The 17,191-nt window shown below is 44.9% G+C and overlaps 2 protein-coding genes across 3 annotated transcripts in view; both read left to right on the top strand.

Moving 5' to 3' along the window:
- The window catches only part of LOC783540 (zinc finger protein 791), a 69,965-nt gene that overhangs the window by 32,109 nt on the left and 20,665 nt on the right, over positions 1-17,191 (top strand). For both annotated transcript variants that reach the window (XM_015471969.2, XM_015471970.3), the window contains exon 2: positions 2,315-2,359. In XM_015471969.2, coding sequence (XP_015327455.1) covers positions 2,342-2,359 — 18 coding nt within the window. In that variant the 5' untranslated portion in view covers positions 2,315-2,341. The remainder of the gene's footprint in view (positions 1-2,314; positions 2,360-17,191) is intronic.
- LOC784148 (zinc finger protein 709) overlaps positions 1-17,191 on the top strand; it is a 67,167-nt gene that overhangs the window by 32,109 nt on the left and 17,867 nt on the right. The gene's annotated exons all lie outside the window — the stretch shown is intronic.

The following is a 17,191-nucleotide window of genomic DNA, read 5'->3' as shown; positions in this document are numbered from 1 at the left end:
GAAAGATAGTATAAAATATTTCCAGAGAGGCAAGGAATAGGTGAACTTCAGGGGAAAAAAAAAATGTTCTTCTGTTACATTGGTTGTATTAAAAATTCTTGTTTCTCTTTTTCTTCCTCCCGGAACAGGTGTAGTAATTTTCTGAAGTCTGTTTTTGTTTTGGGTTTTTTTTTTTTATCAGTTTTGGGGTTTTTTGAGGGGGTTCCAGTGCAATTCCAGGGCTTAGGCTTGAGGTGTTCAAGTACAATTTTTTATTGAAATGAGTCGAGGGATGAATTGGGAGATTGGGGTTGACATCTTTACACTACTATGTATAAAATAACTGATAAGAGTCTGCTGTATGGCATAGGGAACTCTCCTCAGTACTCTGTGGTACCCTAAATGGGAAGGAAATCTAAAAAAGGATATGTGTATTTGTATAACTGATTCACCTTGCTGTACAGTAGAAACTAACCCAATATTGCAAAGCAGTTATACTCCAATAAAAATTAATAAAAATAAGGTAAAATAAAATGTTCTAGAGAAATTAAACAAATAAGATTATTGAAATATAGTTGATTTACAATGTATTTCAGGTATACAGCAAAGTGATTCTGATATATATATACATGCGTATATGTATATATGCATGTATATATATTATTTTTTAGATCTTTTTCCATTATGGGTAATCAAAATTGAGTATAGTTCCCTATGTTCTACAGTAGGCCCTTGTTGATTATCTGTTTTATATATAGAAGTGTGTATATTTAATCCCAAACTCCTAATTTATCCTTTCCCCAATTACATGTTTATAAAACAATTTCTTGCCGTGGAAATAATAATTCACATTTTCCGAGAGTAGTAGATACTTATGGGTTTCTTGTTGACTTAGAAGAATATAATTTTCTTCCCTCCTTTCTACATAAACACCAGGTTTGTGTGATTTTGCTGGAATCACAGCTCACACCCACAATGGAAGGAGCCCTTAAGCTGAGAGAAACAACAGAGCCCTGGAAAGCTGGGGATACAAGTGCACATGGTGCAAGGGGTTTGTGGGGACAGAGGATGTGGTGACTCCCTTTTGAAGTTGTTAACATGGTCCCCCCAGAGCTGTTTCGAGTCATAGGTTGGAGTTTTGCATTCACAGCGTAGCTGTGCTCAGAGTGTAATTTGTCTACATTGAGAAAGTTTGTGACAGGAGTTCTGAGTCCTGGGTTGGGTTCCTGCATGCATGCTCAGTAACTCAGTCATGTCTGACTCTTTGCAACCCCATGGACTGTAGCCCGCCAGGCTCCTCTGTCCATGGGATTCTCCTGGCAAGAATACTGGAGTGGGTTGCCATTTTGTCCTCCAGGCGATCTTCCCAACCCAGGGATCGAACCCGAGTCTCCCACATCTTCCTGCATTAGCAGGCACCCTGAGCCACCTGGGAAGCCCCATGTCCTGGGTTAGGGGTCACAAATTTGGGAGTTCATTTGAGTCAGCACCTTAAATTGAATTCTGCTGAGTTTTCTCACTGGGGGGAACAGATGCCTGAGAAAGGGAGTGGTCCCTTTATTCCCTAAGGAGAGTAGGGCATGTGGCGCTCCCAGGGTTCATTCCTGTGGCTGCTCCAGTGCCCCCACCCTCCTTCACCAGGGACTGACCCGGTCAAGCAGTTCTGTCTTAATCAGGAGAACCTGCGTGCATGCTTGCTCAGTCGTTTCAATTGTGTCTGACTCTTTGCAACTCTGTGGCCTGTAGCCCGCCACGCTCCTCTGTCCATGCTCTAGGCAAGAATACTGGAGTGGATTGCCATGCCCTCCTTCAGGAGATCTTCCGGACCCAGGGATTGAACCTGAGTCTCTAATGTCGCCTGCACTGGCAGGCAGCTTCTTTACCACCAGTGCCACGTGGGAAGCCCCCCAGGAGAGCCTGCTGCTGCTGCTGCTAAGTCGCCTCAGTCATGTCCGACGCTTAGCGACCCCATGGACTGCAGCCTACCAGGCTCCTCCGTCCATGGAATTTGCCAGGCAAGAGTACTGGAATGGGTTGCCATTGCCTTCTCCGCCAGGAGAGCCTGGCATGTATTAAATTTTCTGAGTGTGGCTCTGTCTGTCCTGTAGGACTCAGGCTGCTTATCTGTGCTGATTCCAAAGTTTGTGGGTTTTTTCCTTTGGATTCTTCTATCCATTAAACAGTGCAGTCCTTTGGCTCTAACTTCCTTTAACACTTTGTAATTAATTCCCTGTGTGGGAAATAACATTTTTAGTTTCTGGGGCTTTAAAAAATCAGAGATGATGTCATAAGGCAAGACAATTGTGGAACTAAATAGAATCTTTGTTCCTTTTAGGGAAGAGAAGCTCAAGATGTGAGATGAATGTGCTTACATTTTCAGGTATGCGTTTTCTTTTATGTCAGTGTGCACATCTTTAGAGTATATTGCAGGATTTCCTGATGGCTCAGTCAGTAAAGAGTCTGCCTGCAATGCAGGAGACCTGGGTTCAATCCCTGGGTTGGGAAGATCCCCTAGAGAAGGAAATGGCAACCCACTCCAGTATTCTTGGCTGGAGAACTCCATGGACAGAGGAGCCTGGCGGGCTACAGTCTATGGGGTCACAAAGAGTTGGACTTGACTGAGTGACTAATACTTAGAATATATTAAAATTTAAAAGGCTATAGCAGGGGATTCCCTGGTAGTCCAGTGGTTAGGAGATTTCACTGCCCAGGCGGGAGTTCAGTCCCTGCTCAGGGAACTAAGATCCTACAAGCCATGCAGTGTAGCCAAAGGAAAAAAAAAAAGCTAAAGCAATGGAATTTCTATCTTCACTGATGTGAGGACAGCTAATCAAAGCTTACGTCAGGGAGAGACGTTAAAGAAGGAGAGGACATTTATATACCTAGGGTTGATTCATGTTGCTGTATGGCAGAAACCAATACAATATAGTAAAGCAATTGTCTTTCACTTAAAAATAAATTTTAAATAAAAGCTTACACCAATCTTTGAAAATTCTACTGTGTTTAAAGAACTAAACCCAAACCCTTGTTGCATTGTAATGTTGTATTTATTCCTGAAAATACTTCTCCCCCTCCTTGATGTGAGATACAGAGAAGGTGCAAACTGGGATGTACCTTAACCTTCTAGTTAGCAAGGATGTGGCAATTTTTATTCTGTATGGTTTATCCTTTTGTAGCCATTAGTGTTTAAAGGAGCGGCTGTGGTTTCCCACGTATTGTTGTTGTTTAGTCCCTAAGTTGTGTCTGACTTTTTCTGACCCCATGTACTGTAGCACACCAGGCTTCCCTCTCCTTCACCATCTCCCGGAGTTTGCTCATGTCTATTGAGTCAGTGAGGCTCTCTCACCATCTCATCCTCTGCTGCCCTCTTCTCCTTTTGCCCTCAGTCTTTCCCAGCATCAGGGTCTTTTCCAGTGAGTCAGCTCTTTGCATCAGGTAGCCAAAGTATCGGAAGTTCAGCTTCAGCAACACTCCTTCCAATGAATATTCAGGGTTGATTTCCTTTAGGATTGACTGGTTTGATACAAAAATTAAAGACAGGTTATGAAATAGTAAAACATGGTATATATCTTTTTCTCTGCTTATTTTCAATAAACCTGCAAGATACAAAGCCTAACTTAAGCAAAGTAACTGCCCACCTGTCCTGGCCCTGTCCATCTCTGTTACTCCAGCCACTGCAGATACACAGTTCTGATCATTTCTTGAGCTTCCTGTTAGTGTTTCCTCACATAAAAACAAGGCATTGTGAATGCATATTTTTCATACCCATTTTGTCCTTGTAAGGAGTGGTCAGACTCCATATTTTTAAATTTTTCTTGAAATATAGTTGATTTACAATGTTGTTAATTTCTGCTGTATAGCAAAGTGACTCAGTTATATGTGTGTATATGTATATATATATATATATATATATATTCATTTTCACTATGGTTTATCCCAGGATATTGAATATATTTCCCTGTGTTAATATAGTAGAACTTTATTGTTTAGCCATTCTATATATCAGGGGTCCCCAACCTCTGGGCCTGATGATCTGAGGTGAAGCTGATGTAGTAATAATAGAAAAGTGTCCAATAAGTGTAATGGGCTTGAGTCATCCCAAAACCATCCCCTGACCACCACCCCAGTGCATGGAAAAATTGTCTCCCACAAAATCAGTCTCGTGCCAAAAAGGTTGGGAACCACTGCTATGTATAATAGTTTGCATCTGCTAATCCCAGACTCCCAATCCCTCTCTCCCCCACAGCCCCTCCCTCTTGGCAAACACAGGTCTGTTCTCTGTGTCTCTTCAGACTCCACATTTCTTTGAGGTTTGCTGACAGCTTACGCCTTACCCCTCTCTCTTCCTGCTGTGTCCACCCCTGGACAAGCTGATGACAAAGTCTGTAGTCCTCTGGCATTAGCTTCATGCTTCAGCCACACAAGCCCCTGTCTGTATGCAAAACCCTTGTCCTGGCCCCACCCCAAGATTCTTTGCTTGACCAAAGAATATTCTGACCCTGAACCTTACCCTGGGCCTATCTGTGTAGTTCCTTGCGAAATCCAGTTTTAGCTAATAAGTAGTTCCTTAGCAAGTCCAGAAACCCCACTAATAAGTCAGTTAACCCAGAGCTCCCCAATTCCTCATATCTGATCATTTTCTGTGTCCAATTGGGTTCCTGTGCCCCACCACCACCCCTCAGGTGATGTGTGCTCACCCTGACCTAACTTCAGTAAGAATCCTGTGAGGTCAGTGTATCCAGACCCACTAAGCCCTGTTTTCCTTCAAGTAAGTTTCTATCCACTGACCCCGAACCTTGCTCTCTGGCCATGATTTCCCACTTCGATATGCTGTGTTCAGAGCTGAGCACAGTCTCATTTCCCATCTGCTGTGAAATCTCAGCCCATCGGTCTCCATACCTGTCCCAACGGTTCTGGATGAAATCCACTTTATCCTGTTTCTGTCATTGAATGATTTTTTCTCTAACACCCCCTAGCCATGATCAAAACCCAGGCCAGGCCCCCTTTCCTTGCTTGCTGAAGCCATTTCAGCGCTACTTGAAAGGCCAGCCCTACCTACCCCCTAAGACCTCAATTATGTGGGTTATAGGCTTTTAAATTTTTATTTATTTTCAGCTACACTGGGTCTTCATTGCTGCATGCAGGCTTTCTCTAGTTGTAGCAAGTGGGGGCTACTCTCTAGTTGCTGTGCACAGGCTTCTCATTGCGGTGGCTTCTCTTGTTGCAGAGCCCAGGCTCTAGGGGTCATGGGCTCAGTAGCTGTGTTCCTGTGGCATATGGAATCTTTCCAAATCAGGGATGGAACCCGTGTCCCCTGCATTGGCAGGAGGATTCTTAACCACTGGACCATCAGGAAAATCCGGCTTTCTTTACATGTGGTGTTTTTTTTTTTTTTGGCCTCACCGTGTGGCATGCAGGATCTTAGTTCCCTGACCACGGATCGAACCTGTGCCCCCTGCATTGGGAGCACAGGGTCTTAACCACTGGACCAGCAGGGAAGTCCCAGTCATAGACTTTTTCCTCCTTGAGTGTGTGTGTTTGCATGACACACCAGCATCAGTCTCAACGTGGGAACCAGACCACTGTAGGTGACGATGACAGTTGGCACCGTGAGCAGCATGGCCAGGCATGATGCACCCCTGGAGGTCTGTCTTCTCTTGCTCTGACTTGCTCACCTGCTCTGCGTTTGTTGGCGGCTGGTGCTGAGGGCTGCTCGGTGCTGGTGAGCTTGTGCTGGCTGCTGTGCTGCCCTGTGTTCCGTTGTTGACCCCACCAGGCCTCAGTCTTAGGTTCAGCAGATGAGAGTGGCAGTTTCAATTCCTTGGCTTTGGGGAGCAGTAGTATCGCATTGGGCTTCCCTGGTGGCTGCCAGAACCCACCTGCCCATGCAGGAGACTTGGGTTTGATCCTGGATTGGGAAGCTCCCCTGAAGAAGGAAATGGCAACCAAGTCCAGTATCCTTGCCTGGGAAATCCCATGGAAATGGCAGTTGCAAAAGAGTCGAACATGACTTAGCGACTAAACAACAAAGTATGGAATTGGGCTCTCATCGAATTAGTCCCGGGTCGATATCTTTGCCGGGATCTATCTGTGTGTTAGAGTGAAGCTGTGACAGAGGCAGGGTTGGCTGGCCCTGATATACCCCAGTGGGGGGGTGGGAGAGAGGGACTCTATGCTGTGCAGGAGGTGGTTTCAAGGAGTGTTGCTCCTGAAAGAACAGTCATTTGAAAAGAGAGAGGGACTTCCCAAGTGGTCCAGTGGTTAAGACTCCCAGCTTCCACTGCATCGGGTGCAGGATCAACCCCTGGTTGGGGAACTAAGATCCCACATGCTGTACATGCTACGTTGCTTCAGTCATGTCCAACTCTTTGGGACACTGTGGATTGTAGCCCACCAGGCTCCCCTGTCCATGGGATTCTCCAGGCAAGAATTCTGGAGTGGGTTGCCATGCCCTCCTCCAGGGGATCTTCCCAATCCAGGAATTGAACCCCATCTCCTGCATTGGCAGGGGGGTTCTTTACCACTAGCACCAGTGTGGCCAAAAATTTGAGAGAGAGAGAGAGAAGAGAGGGGAAAGGCAGCAGACAGTAGTTGGCAGGCTAAAACCGTACTCCCCTAACACAGAGGGCTCACTTGCACCCTAAAGTTCCTCTTAAGTTTCTCTGCCCCCGCCTCTACTGCAGCAAAGCTCCTGATCCTCAGAGGTACAGGGGCAACATGTAGCACAGCCAAGGGGTTAGTTCAGACTGACTTTAAACCTCAAGTTAGTTTAAACTTACTTTAAACCACACAGCAACAGTTGTCATGAATGAGACCCCTATTCCTGCTGGCACATACGTGAGGCCCTCAGTAGGGAAAATCTTATAAATACCACAGTGGAGAGGTCACTATCTCCCCTGGAATATGTTCAGTGACTAAAAAAACAACACAGGGATGGACAGGAGAGAGGAAACAAAGGAAAAATATAGAAACAAGGGTCCACAATTGGACCTAACTGGAAGTCTAAAATACACTAAAAGACTTTAAACAACCCAGATGATAAAGGGGTACTTTTTGGTTTCTGGGCCCCTACAGCAGAGTTTCTGAATTAATTTGGTCATCTGCTGTGTTGCGTTGATTCACAAACCTTCATGCAAATAATCAGTGCTGGGTTTCCAATTATATTAGAATCCCAGTAAACTTAAGCAGGGCTTTCCTTGGTGGCTCAGTGGTAAAGAATCCGCCTGCCAGTGCAGGAGATTGCGGGTTTGGTCCCTGTTGGGAAGATCCCTGGAGAAGGAAATGGCAAGCCACTCTAGTATTCTTGCCTGGAAAATTCCATGGACAGAGGAGCAGGCAGGCTACAGTCCATGGGGTCAAAAAAGAGACACAACTGAGCAACTAAACAACAACAAACTTAAGCAAGGAACTCCCCATAATCTTAGAGGAATTACTGAATAGGCATATCTTTAATGATTGTCAGCCAACTCTTCTCTTGCCCAAATTCTCCCATGGTCAGACAGGAAAGCTCTGGACCAGTGAGTCAAAATTAAAATTAAATACTTTTTGCTAATTGCAAATTGGCTTGACAAAGTAGGACCCCACAGTCTACCCCCCTAGGTAAATTGCATTATTGTGCTCATGCTCAGTTGTATCCGACTCTTTGTGACCCCATGGACTGTAGCCTGCGAGGCTCCTCTGTCCACGGGATTTTTCAGGCAAGAATACTGGAGTGGGTTGCCATTTCTTTTTGCAAGGGGTCTTCCCAGCCCAGGGATCAAACCTGAGTCTCCTTTATTCCTATACTGCAGGGAGAGTCTTTCCCCGCTGAGCCATCGAGGAAGCCTAAATTACATAATATGGGCCAATGAAAATTAAACAGGGCCTTGAAGGATGGAAGACCATTACAAAAAAAAATTTTTTTTGGCCGCACCACATAGCACACAGGATGTTAGTTCCTCGCCCAGGGATTGAACCTGTGCCCCCTGAAGTGGAAACACAGATTCTTAACCACTGGGCCGCCAGGGAAGTCCCCACAAAAATTATTTAGCAAAGAGGTGATTACTCCCTGTACTTCTCCTTTTCACAGCTGAGTTTGGCCTGTTCTTAAATCTAAAAAGACTGAATGACCCCTGACAGTGGATTACCGAACACGTGAGGTTGTGGTCACACCAAATGAACCTCTGTACTCAGTCCCCAACATTGTGGAAATTACCAACTCCATCTCGTCAACAGCTGGCAGGCACCCTGCTCTCACAGATTCGGATAAATTTGTTGTGTTTGGTGCCTATTTCAACAGCTGCTTTGCTGCCCTTGGCCCTCACCTCTGAAGGGACGTGACACACCTTGACCGGGTTAGCTTTGGGAACCTCAGCACCGTTGCCACTGCACACGGGCTCTGCAGGCAGGATGTGAGCTGCATCCTCTTGGCTCCAAGAGCACAGGTATGACATGACATTGATGACATTCTCCTCTGAGGACGTTCATTTGACATTCAGGACATTGCAGATACTGAAAAAAGTTGCTCATGGAAAGTGCATGGGTCATTAGCCCATCCATAAGTAAGGCCCTGACCCCTTGGTTAAATTCCTGAAAATTATGTGGTAAATAAAATAGGGGCTCCTTCCTCCCTGACTATGAAAAAAATAACAATGGTCCCTCTCTGCACCCACAGCAACTCGTAGGTTGTTTTGATGTTTGGAAGGCAACATATTCTTTTTTTTTTCTTAATGAAGTTTGTTTATTTGGGGCTGTGCTGGGTCTTTGTTGCCGGGCAGGCTTTTCTCTAGTTGCAGCGAGCAGGGGCTACTCTCTCTTATGATGCATGGGCTTCTCATTGTGGTGGCTTCTCTTGTTGCAGAGCACAGGCTCTAAAGCGCAGGCTCAGTATTGAGGAGCATGGACTTAGCTGCTCCGTGGCACATGGGATCTTCTAGGACCTGGGATCAAACCCATGTCCCCTGCATTAGCAGGCAGATTCTTCACCACTAAGCCTCCAGGGAAGCCCCTGATAATAAGACCCTCTTGAAATACAATGAAGCCAAACCTGAGCCTCTGGCTCAGCCTTCCTGTAGGAAAGGGCTCCCTCCCCTCCTCCAGTCCCTTTCTAGGTACCATAGTTTTGGAAGAGGTCACTTTTCACCATTCAGTTCAATGTTACTTGTAGGCTTGTCATGTGTGACTTTTATCATGTTGAAGTGTATTCATTCTGTGCCTAATTTGTTGAGTTTTTATCATGAAAGGATGTTAAATTTTGTCAAATTCTATTTCTGCATCTATTGAGGTGATCATATAATGCTTTTCATCTTTTAAAAAAAGATTTGTAATACTTTTTCTTTTGGCTGTGCTAGGTCCCAGTTGTGGTTGATGGGATCTTTAATTAGCATGTAAGCTCTTTAGCTTCAGCATGCAGGATCTAGTTACCTGACCAGCAATCGAACCAGGGCCCTTGTGTGGGGAGGTCAGAGTTCTTAAGTACTGGACCACCAAGGAAGTCCCAATTGTTATTTCTTTAAATAAGCTTTCTACTATTCTCCCTCTCTTCTCCTTATGGGATTTTCATGATGCGCATATTATGTCTTTTCTTGTGACCTCATGGACTGTAGCCTGCCAGGCTCCTCTGTCCATGGGATTCTCCAGGCAAGAATATTTGAGTGCGTTGCCATTTCCTTCTCCAACGGATCTTCCCAACCCAGGAATCGAACTGGGGTCTCCTGAATTGCAGGCAGATTCTTTACCGACTGAGCTACGAGGGAAGCCAGTGTCTTTTGTTGATGTTCCCTGCAGCTGTGAAAGTGCTGCACTCAATATGCCAGCAAATTTGGAAAACTCAGCAGTGGCCACAGGACTGGAAAAGGGTCAGTTTTCATTCCAATCCCAAAGAAAAGCAATGCCAAAGAATGCTCAAATCACCGCACAATTGCACTCATCTCACACGCTAGTAAAGTAATGCTCAAAATTCTCCAAGCCAGGCTTCAGCAATATGTGAACTGTGAACTTCCAGATGTTCAAGCTGGTTTTAGAAAAGGCAGAGGAACCAGAGATCAAATTGCCAACATCTGCTGGATCATCGAAAAAGCAAGAGAGTTCCAGAAAACCATCTATTTCTGCTTTATTGACTATGCCACAGCCTTTGACTGTGTGGATCACAATAAACTGTGGAAAATTGTTCAAGAAATGGGAATACCAGACCACCTGACCTGCCTCCTGAGAAACCTGTATGCAGGTCAAAAAACAACAGATAGAACCAGACATGGAACAATGGACTGGTTCCAAATTGGGAAAGGAGTATGTCAAGACTGTATTCAACTTATATACAGAGTACACCATGCGAAATACTGGACTGGATGAAGCACAAGCTGGAATCAAGATTGCCGGGAGAAATATCAATAACCTCAGATATGCAGATAACACCACCCTTATGGCAGAAAGCAAAGAAGAACTAAAGAGCTTCTGGATGAACGTGAAAGAGGAGGGTGAAAAAATTGGCCTAAAACTCAACATTCAAAAAACTGAGATCATGCATTCAGTCCCAGCACTTCATGGAAAATAGATGGGGACACAATGGAAACAGTGACAGACTTTATGTGGGGCGGGGGGGAGGCTCCAAAATCACTGCAGATGGTAACTGCAGCCATGAAATTAAAAGACACTTGTTTCTTGGAAGAAAAGCTATGACCAACCTAGACAGCATATTAAAAAGCAGAGACATTACTTTACCGACAAAGGTCTGTATAGTCAAAGCTATGGTTTTTCCAGTAGTCATGTATGGATGTGAGTTGGACCATAAAGAAAGCCAACTGCTGCAGAATTGATGCTTTTGAACTGTGGTGTTGGAGAAGACTCTTGAGAGTCCCTTGGACTGCAAGGAGAACCAACCTGTCCATCCTAAAGGAGATCAGTCCTGAGTGTTCATCAGAAGGACTGATGCTGAAGCAGAATCTCCAATACTTTGGCCACCTGATGCGAAGAGCTAACTCATTGGAAAAGACGCTGATGCTGGGAAGGGTTGAGAGCAGAAGGAGAAGGGCATGACAGAGGATGAGATGGTTGGATGGCATCACTGTCTCAATAGACATGAGTGTGAGCAAGCTCTGAGAGATGGTGAAAGACAGAGAACCCTAGCATGCTGCAGTCCATGGGGTTGCAAAGAGTCGGACACGACTGAGCGACTGAACAAGTCTTGCAAAACATCTCCAGGAAGGTCCAGCCTTTGGAAGGGGTGTGTTAATTTTTTCTTTTTGTTGCAGCCATTCACAGGTGGGCAGAGTGAGATTATATACCTGTTAGCTACACATAAGCACTATAGTTTAACAATCGGACTTCCTGGTAGCTCAGTTGGTAGAGAATCCTCCTACAATGTGGGAGACCTGGGTTCAGTCTCTGCGTCTGGAAGATCCCCTGGAGGAGGAAATAGCAGTCAACTCCAATATTCTTGCCTGGAGAATCTCATGGACAGAGGATTCTGGTGGGCTACAGTCCACTGGGTCACAAAGCATCAGCCATGACTGAGTGACTAATCCATGCATACAAAGTGTCAGGGTCCTTTGAAGCAGGCCATTATGTATGATTATAGTAACAACAGCAAGGAAAAGCAAGTCCAAGAAACCATTTCCATCACAGAGTCAGAGTTGGCTTTTCCTTGCAACAGCTGAGGATCAGAGTTGTCCCTTTTCACCACTACATGCTGTCTCATTGATTTGTGTTCTTCCTCTAGACGTAAATCACACAATTTGGCCACACAGTTTGTTTGTGAGGTTCCGGAAAGGGAATCTATGGATGATATATGGTCATCTGTTAACTTCTTATTCTATTTATTCATTTCTACTTTTTAAAAATTTGATTTTTAATTGGAGGATAATTGCTTTACAATGTTGTGTTGGTTTCTGCTAAGCAACATGAATCAGCTATAAGTATACATACATCTCCTCCCTCTTGACCTGCTTCTTTGATTTACAGAAAGAACTGACAAACTAGTCAAGGTTTTGTGTGATTAAATATTGGAAAGATGTGCTTGGGCGGGAGATGAGTAGGGCATGTAGGTGCCTCGTTTAAAAGTTAGTTCCATTATAGCTTTGCTGAAATGACAAGGAAAGGGACATCCTGCTGAGGGCATTTTCCTATAAAGAGACGTCTAAACTATCTCCTGAAGATGTGTTTTTTTAATCTTTTCTTGTGCCTTTGAATTTTTTTGGCCAATACTGGACAGGTTGTACTGTGAAAAGGAACTGAGGTAAATAGGCCTTTAATGTCAGGTTTGATGTTTATTTGCCTAAACTTAAGTTCTGTTGACTATTTGTTGTCACTGTCAGAGGTAAAATATCCTCAGTTGTCCTTGTTTTTGCCTCCCCTATCTACCTTGGGGGTACTGTGTTAGTCACTCAGTTGTGTCTGACTCTTTGCAACCCCATGACTGTAGCCCGCCAGGCTCCTCTGTCCATGGGTTCTCCAGGCAAGAATACTGGAGTGGGTTGCCATGCCCTCCTCCAGGGGATCTTCCCAACCAAGGGATTTAACCCAGGTCTCCTGCATTGCAGCCCTTTGCTATGCTATACTAAGTCACTTCAGTCATGTCCGACTCTGTGTGACCCCATAGATGGCAGCCCACCAGGCTCCCCCGTCCCTGGGATTCTCCAGCCAAGAATACTGGAGTCGGTTGCCATTTCCTTCTCCAAAGCATGAAAGTGAAAAGTGAACATGAAATCACTCAGTTGTGTCCGACTCTTAGCGACCCCATGGATTGCAGCCTACCAGGCTCCTCCGTCCATGGGATTTTCCAAGCAAGAGTACTGGAGTGGGGTGCCACAGCCCTTTAGAGACTTCTAAATAAGTTCTGGAACATACCATTGTTTCTGAGTTCCCTACCGTGATTAAACATATGTCTTCTGATGTAGTGGTTTGTTGTGGCTAAGAGGAAAGTTTTATCATCCCATGATCTGGTCTGAGTATTTTAATGAGCCTGTGTCCATGGGCTCTGCCCTTCTCTGGTGTGATAAGAAAAACGTTTGGTCTTTGTCCACAGTCCTTAGCAAAGATTTCCCAAGGCCCTTGGACTCTGAGTGATACCGGTGATGTTGTTTTTAGTCGCTAAGTCGTTTCTGACTCTTTGTGACCCCATGGACTGTAACACACCAGGCTCCAGTCCTCCGCTACCTATGGGAGTTTGCTCAAATCCATATACATTGAGTCAGTGAGGCTATCTAACCATACCTCCTCTATTGATAATAAGAGCATCTTATGTTGTAATAAGGCAACTGTTTCTAGGCCCCTTGATGGCTTCAGGGTAGGGGTTTGGTCACCAGTGACCAGGAAGAACTTTCAGCCCAGTTCCCAGCCTCAAGAGAGGAAGGAGGTGCTGAAGATTGAGTCCTTCTCCAGCGGTCGACATAAGAAAACTCTATGGAAACCCCTAAAGCTCGGGATTCAGAGAGATCTGACTTGGTGAACCCATCAGTGAGCCAGGAAGCTGTCATGTGTGGAGATAACATGGAAGCTCCCTGCCACCCCCACCCCCACCACTTTGCCCTGGGCACCCTTTCCACGTGGCTGTTCCTGATAAAAGAGTCAGAAATGATGGAGCACACACACACACTCAAACGTAAATACCCCAATAGAGGGGCTTCCCAGGTGGCTCCACTGAGAGCCCGCCTGCCAATGCAGGAGACACAGGTCTGATCCCTAGGTCAGGAAGATCCCCTGGAGAAGGAAATGGCAGCCCACTCCAGTATTCTAGCCTGGCAGGCTGCAGTCCATGGGGTCACAAAAGGGTCAGACACGATTTAGTGACTGAACAATAACCCCAATACAAAATAAAAAGTTTTAAAAAATCAAATAAACTGGTAATAATAAGCAGTGCTTGTCTTCATTCTGATAGCTGCTCTAGACAATTAACAAAGATGAGGTGTTGTCCAGGGAACCTCTAAATTTGTGGTGGGTCAGGCAGAAATGTGTTTAGCCCAGCCCCTGCCCACTTTGCAGCTGGCATCTGACAGTGGGTACTGTCATAGGATTCAGCCCATAAACTGTGGAATCTGATGTTAATTCTGGTTAGTTTGTGTCAGACTTGAATTGCACTGCAGGACACCCAGTTGGTGTTGGAGAATTGGAGTTGTTTTGGAAAACATACCATGTGTTTGGTGTTGGAGAATTGGAGTTGTTTTGGAAAACATACCATGTGTTTGCTGAGAGGTCCGCAGAAAGACTAGTGGGGAGTCCAGTTGACTCTTTGCCTCTCACCATAGCACTGCCCTCTGGCACTGGTAGGATCCCAGTTGGTTAGCCTCTAATGAAATAGATTTTTTTTTGGGGGGGGGGGGATATAACTGATTAACAATGTTGTGATAGTTTTAGGTGAACAGCAAAGGGACTCACCCATACATGTACATGTATCCATTATCACTCAAACTCCCCTCCGATCCAGGCTGCCACATAACACTGAGCAGAGTTCCTTGTGCTATACAGCAGGTCCTTGTTGGTTATCCATTTTAAATATAGAAGTGTGTATATATCCATTCTAAACTCCCTTCTCCCTGTTTTTCCCAAGAACTATAAATTCATTCTCTAAGTTGAAATACATTCTTTTGAGGACAAGACTTATTAAAAAGTGCAGAATATTGTAGGCATATTTCAAAATGGCTATTTTTCAGTCTCTTTCCAATTTTGGAGACAGTACTTCACCCTGTGACCTCAGTCCTTTGATAGATTTAAGAAGAGTCATTGATTTTTAAGTTTCTTTGCTTTTTATAAAAAGTCTGTTTGTTGAGGATGGGACTGTAACCTTTTAAGCTCCTTATCTGCTGATCAGAGGTCTCTAACTCCATTTTTTAATGTTTGACTGCTGATATCTTCTTCCTGAGTGGAGAAAACCCAGTTCTTCCTACCTAGGCATCTCCTTTACTTTTACCCAGAACTCTTCAGTCCTGATACTTCCAATCACCAAATATGTGAAGGTTTTACCCCCACAATAAGTAATTCTCTGTGACACCAGTGGGGTGTCCTACAACTTAACTCAATCCTAACACTATCTGCCCTGGGACAGCATCAGATTCTACAGGTTAAGAGCTAAGTCTCGCAAAACTGTCAGCACTGCCTCCCACACACAATTTCAGATGCCAATCACAAGGAGTAGGTCCCCAGATTACTCACAACTTCTGTCTGACATGGCTACAAATCAGAAGTTCTCACAGGCCCCTCCTTGGGTTCTGTTTGCAAGAGCAGCTCATAGAACTCAGAGACACACTGAAGTTATTAATACATTTACCAGTTTATTAAAGGATATGATAAGTGATACAGGTGAAGTGATACATAGGGTGAAGTCTGAGAGAGTCCCTTGGAGCTGGGGTGCATCACCCTCCCTGTACATGGACCACCAACCTGGAAGCCCTCTGAATCCCCCCTTACCACTGGGATTTTATGGAGGCTTCCTCATGTAGACATGATTAATTGTTAACTTCATTTTCAGCCCCCTCCCCTTTCTGGAGGATGAGAGAGGGTGTTGGGCTGAAAATTCCAAGTTCATGATCATGACTTGGTCTTTCCAGTGACTGGCCCCTCACCCAGCAGCCACCCAGGAGCCCAACCAGAGTCACTTCAATAGAATGAGAGATGGTCCTAGTGCTCTTATCCCTTAGGAATTTAAAAAAATTATTTATTTGGCTGTACTGGGTCTTAGTTGCAGTATTCAGGATCTAGTTCTCTGACCAGGGATCAAATCAGGCCCCCTGCATTGGGAGTGGGGAGTCTTAGCCACTGGACCACCAGGGAAATCCCTCCCTTAGGAATTTACAAGGGTTTTAGGAGCCCTGTGCCAGGAACGAGGGTCAGAGACTAGGATATATTTTTCCTATTATGTGACTGATGACAACTTTAAAGTCTTACCCCTTCTTCCCTTTGTGCCCCAAATCTGTACAAGGTGATAAGAAAGGCTGCATGTGATCTGCCACCATAGCCTATGCCCCTAAGCGCAGCCTTAAAAAAAAAAAAACAGGCCAGACTCCTCTCCACTATTCAACCAACCCTTAGGTGGAGGTCCACGTTCCACCTTTCTCTGCAGGTTATAGAAAGAGTAACTTGGTATTTATATATACTGCAATATTGTTGTTTAGTCCCTAAGTTGTATCTGACTCTTGCAACCCCATGGGCTGTAGCCCACCAGGCTCCTCTGTCATGGAATTCTCCAGGCAAGAATACTGGAGTGGGGTGCCATTTTCTTCTCCAATATATACTTTAATAAACCGTACTTATTTGCTCTATTGATAAATCCTCCAGATCTTTCCATAGCAATACCCTTTGTTTATAAAAACTGCATATGATGATGAACTCAGGGAACCCATCCTTTCTTAGTTGACGCTTGGCTTCTTACTGATTGTTGTTGCCAAAACCATGAGTGAAAACTCAGATTGCCACTTTATAGGACAAAGTAATATACAAATTTTGTTGCCAACCTTAATTACTGCTTAAAATTTCTATCAGCATGTAAAGCAATTATCCTTCAATTAAAAAAAAAATCAGCATATATATTTAGAAAAGAATATACAAAATGTTTCCTGGCTAGATTTAGTGATAATTGAAACATCCTTGGAATCTTCATGAAAATTCATAAATGACCTGTGGGCGTTGGTGAGAGAGTCCCCAACCTTCCCATGCCTCATTCATCACCAACCTGCCCCTTACATGATGGCGGTTGTGATTCTCTGTTTATTCTTCCATACCTTCACCATCTTTTATTTTTCACTCTGCAATTTCCTTTCAGTTTTGCCTCCTTTGACCTTTCAACGAGTAAGTATGAAAGAAATTACATTGAAAAGGTCTTCCGTGGTTTCTCGGTCTGTGTTTCACACATGCCCTGAAGCTTCATGGCTGGTCTAGGATTGTGGGGTTCACCCTCCCACTTGAGCCAAGTGCCCCCGAGGATGGGGTAGGATAAGGGGGCTTTTCAGTCTTCCAAACGAGGGAGAGTAGGTAGGGAAGAATGGGTCTCTCTCACAGCAAATGGTCAAAGATCAAAAGTGGGGCGAGACTCATTATTACACATGGTGAGGCCACATCTCAGTGTCCGTTCTGGGGAAGAAGTGTCACAGTTCCGTGAGGGCCTCGCGGCCATCGGATTCAATGCAGGGACCATGGAGGGGCCTCCCTGCCAGGTCAAGGTCCAAGCAAAGACGTGACCTCCGGCCTGCTGTCACTCAGGCACGGCAGGGCGGGGCCTTGCGAGCTGTCCAATCAGGGGAGTCGC

Source organism: Bos taurus, chromosome 7, assembly GCF_002263795.3.
Source record: "Bos taurus isolate L1 Dominette 01449 registration number 42190680 breed Hereford chromosome 7, ARS-UCD2.0, whole genome shotgun sequence".
NCBI classification, from domain to species: Eukaryota; Metazoa; Chordata; class Mammalia; order Artiodactyla; family Bovidae; genus Bos; species Bos taurus.
The sequence above is the reverse complement of the archived record's forward strand: the minus strand, read 5'-3'. Positions and strand labels throughout refer to the sequence as shown.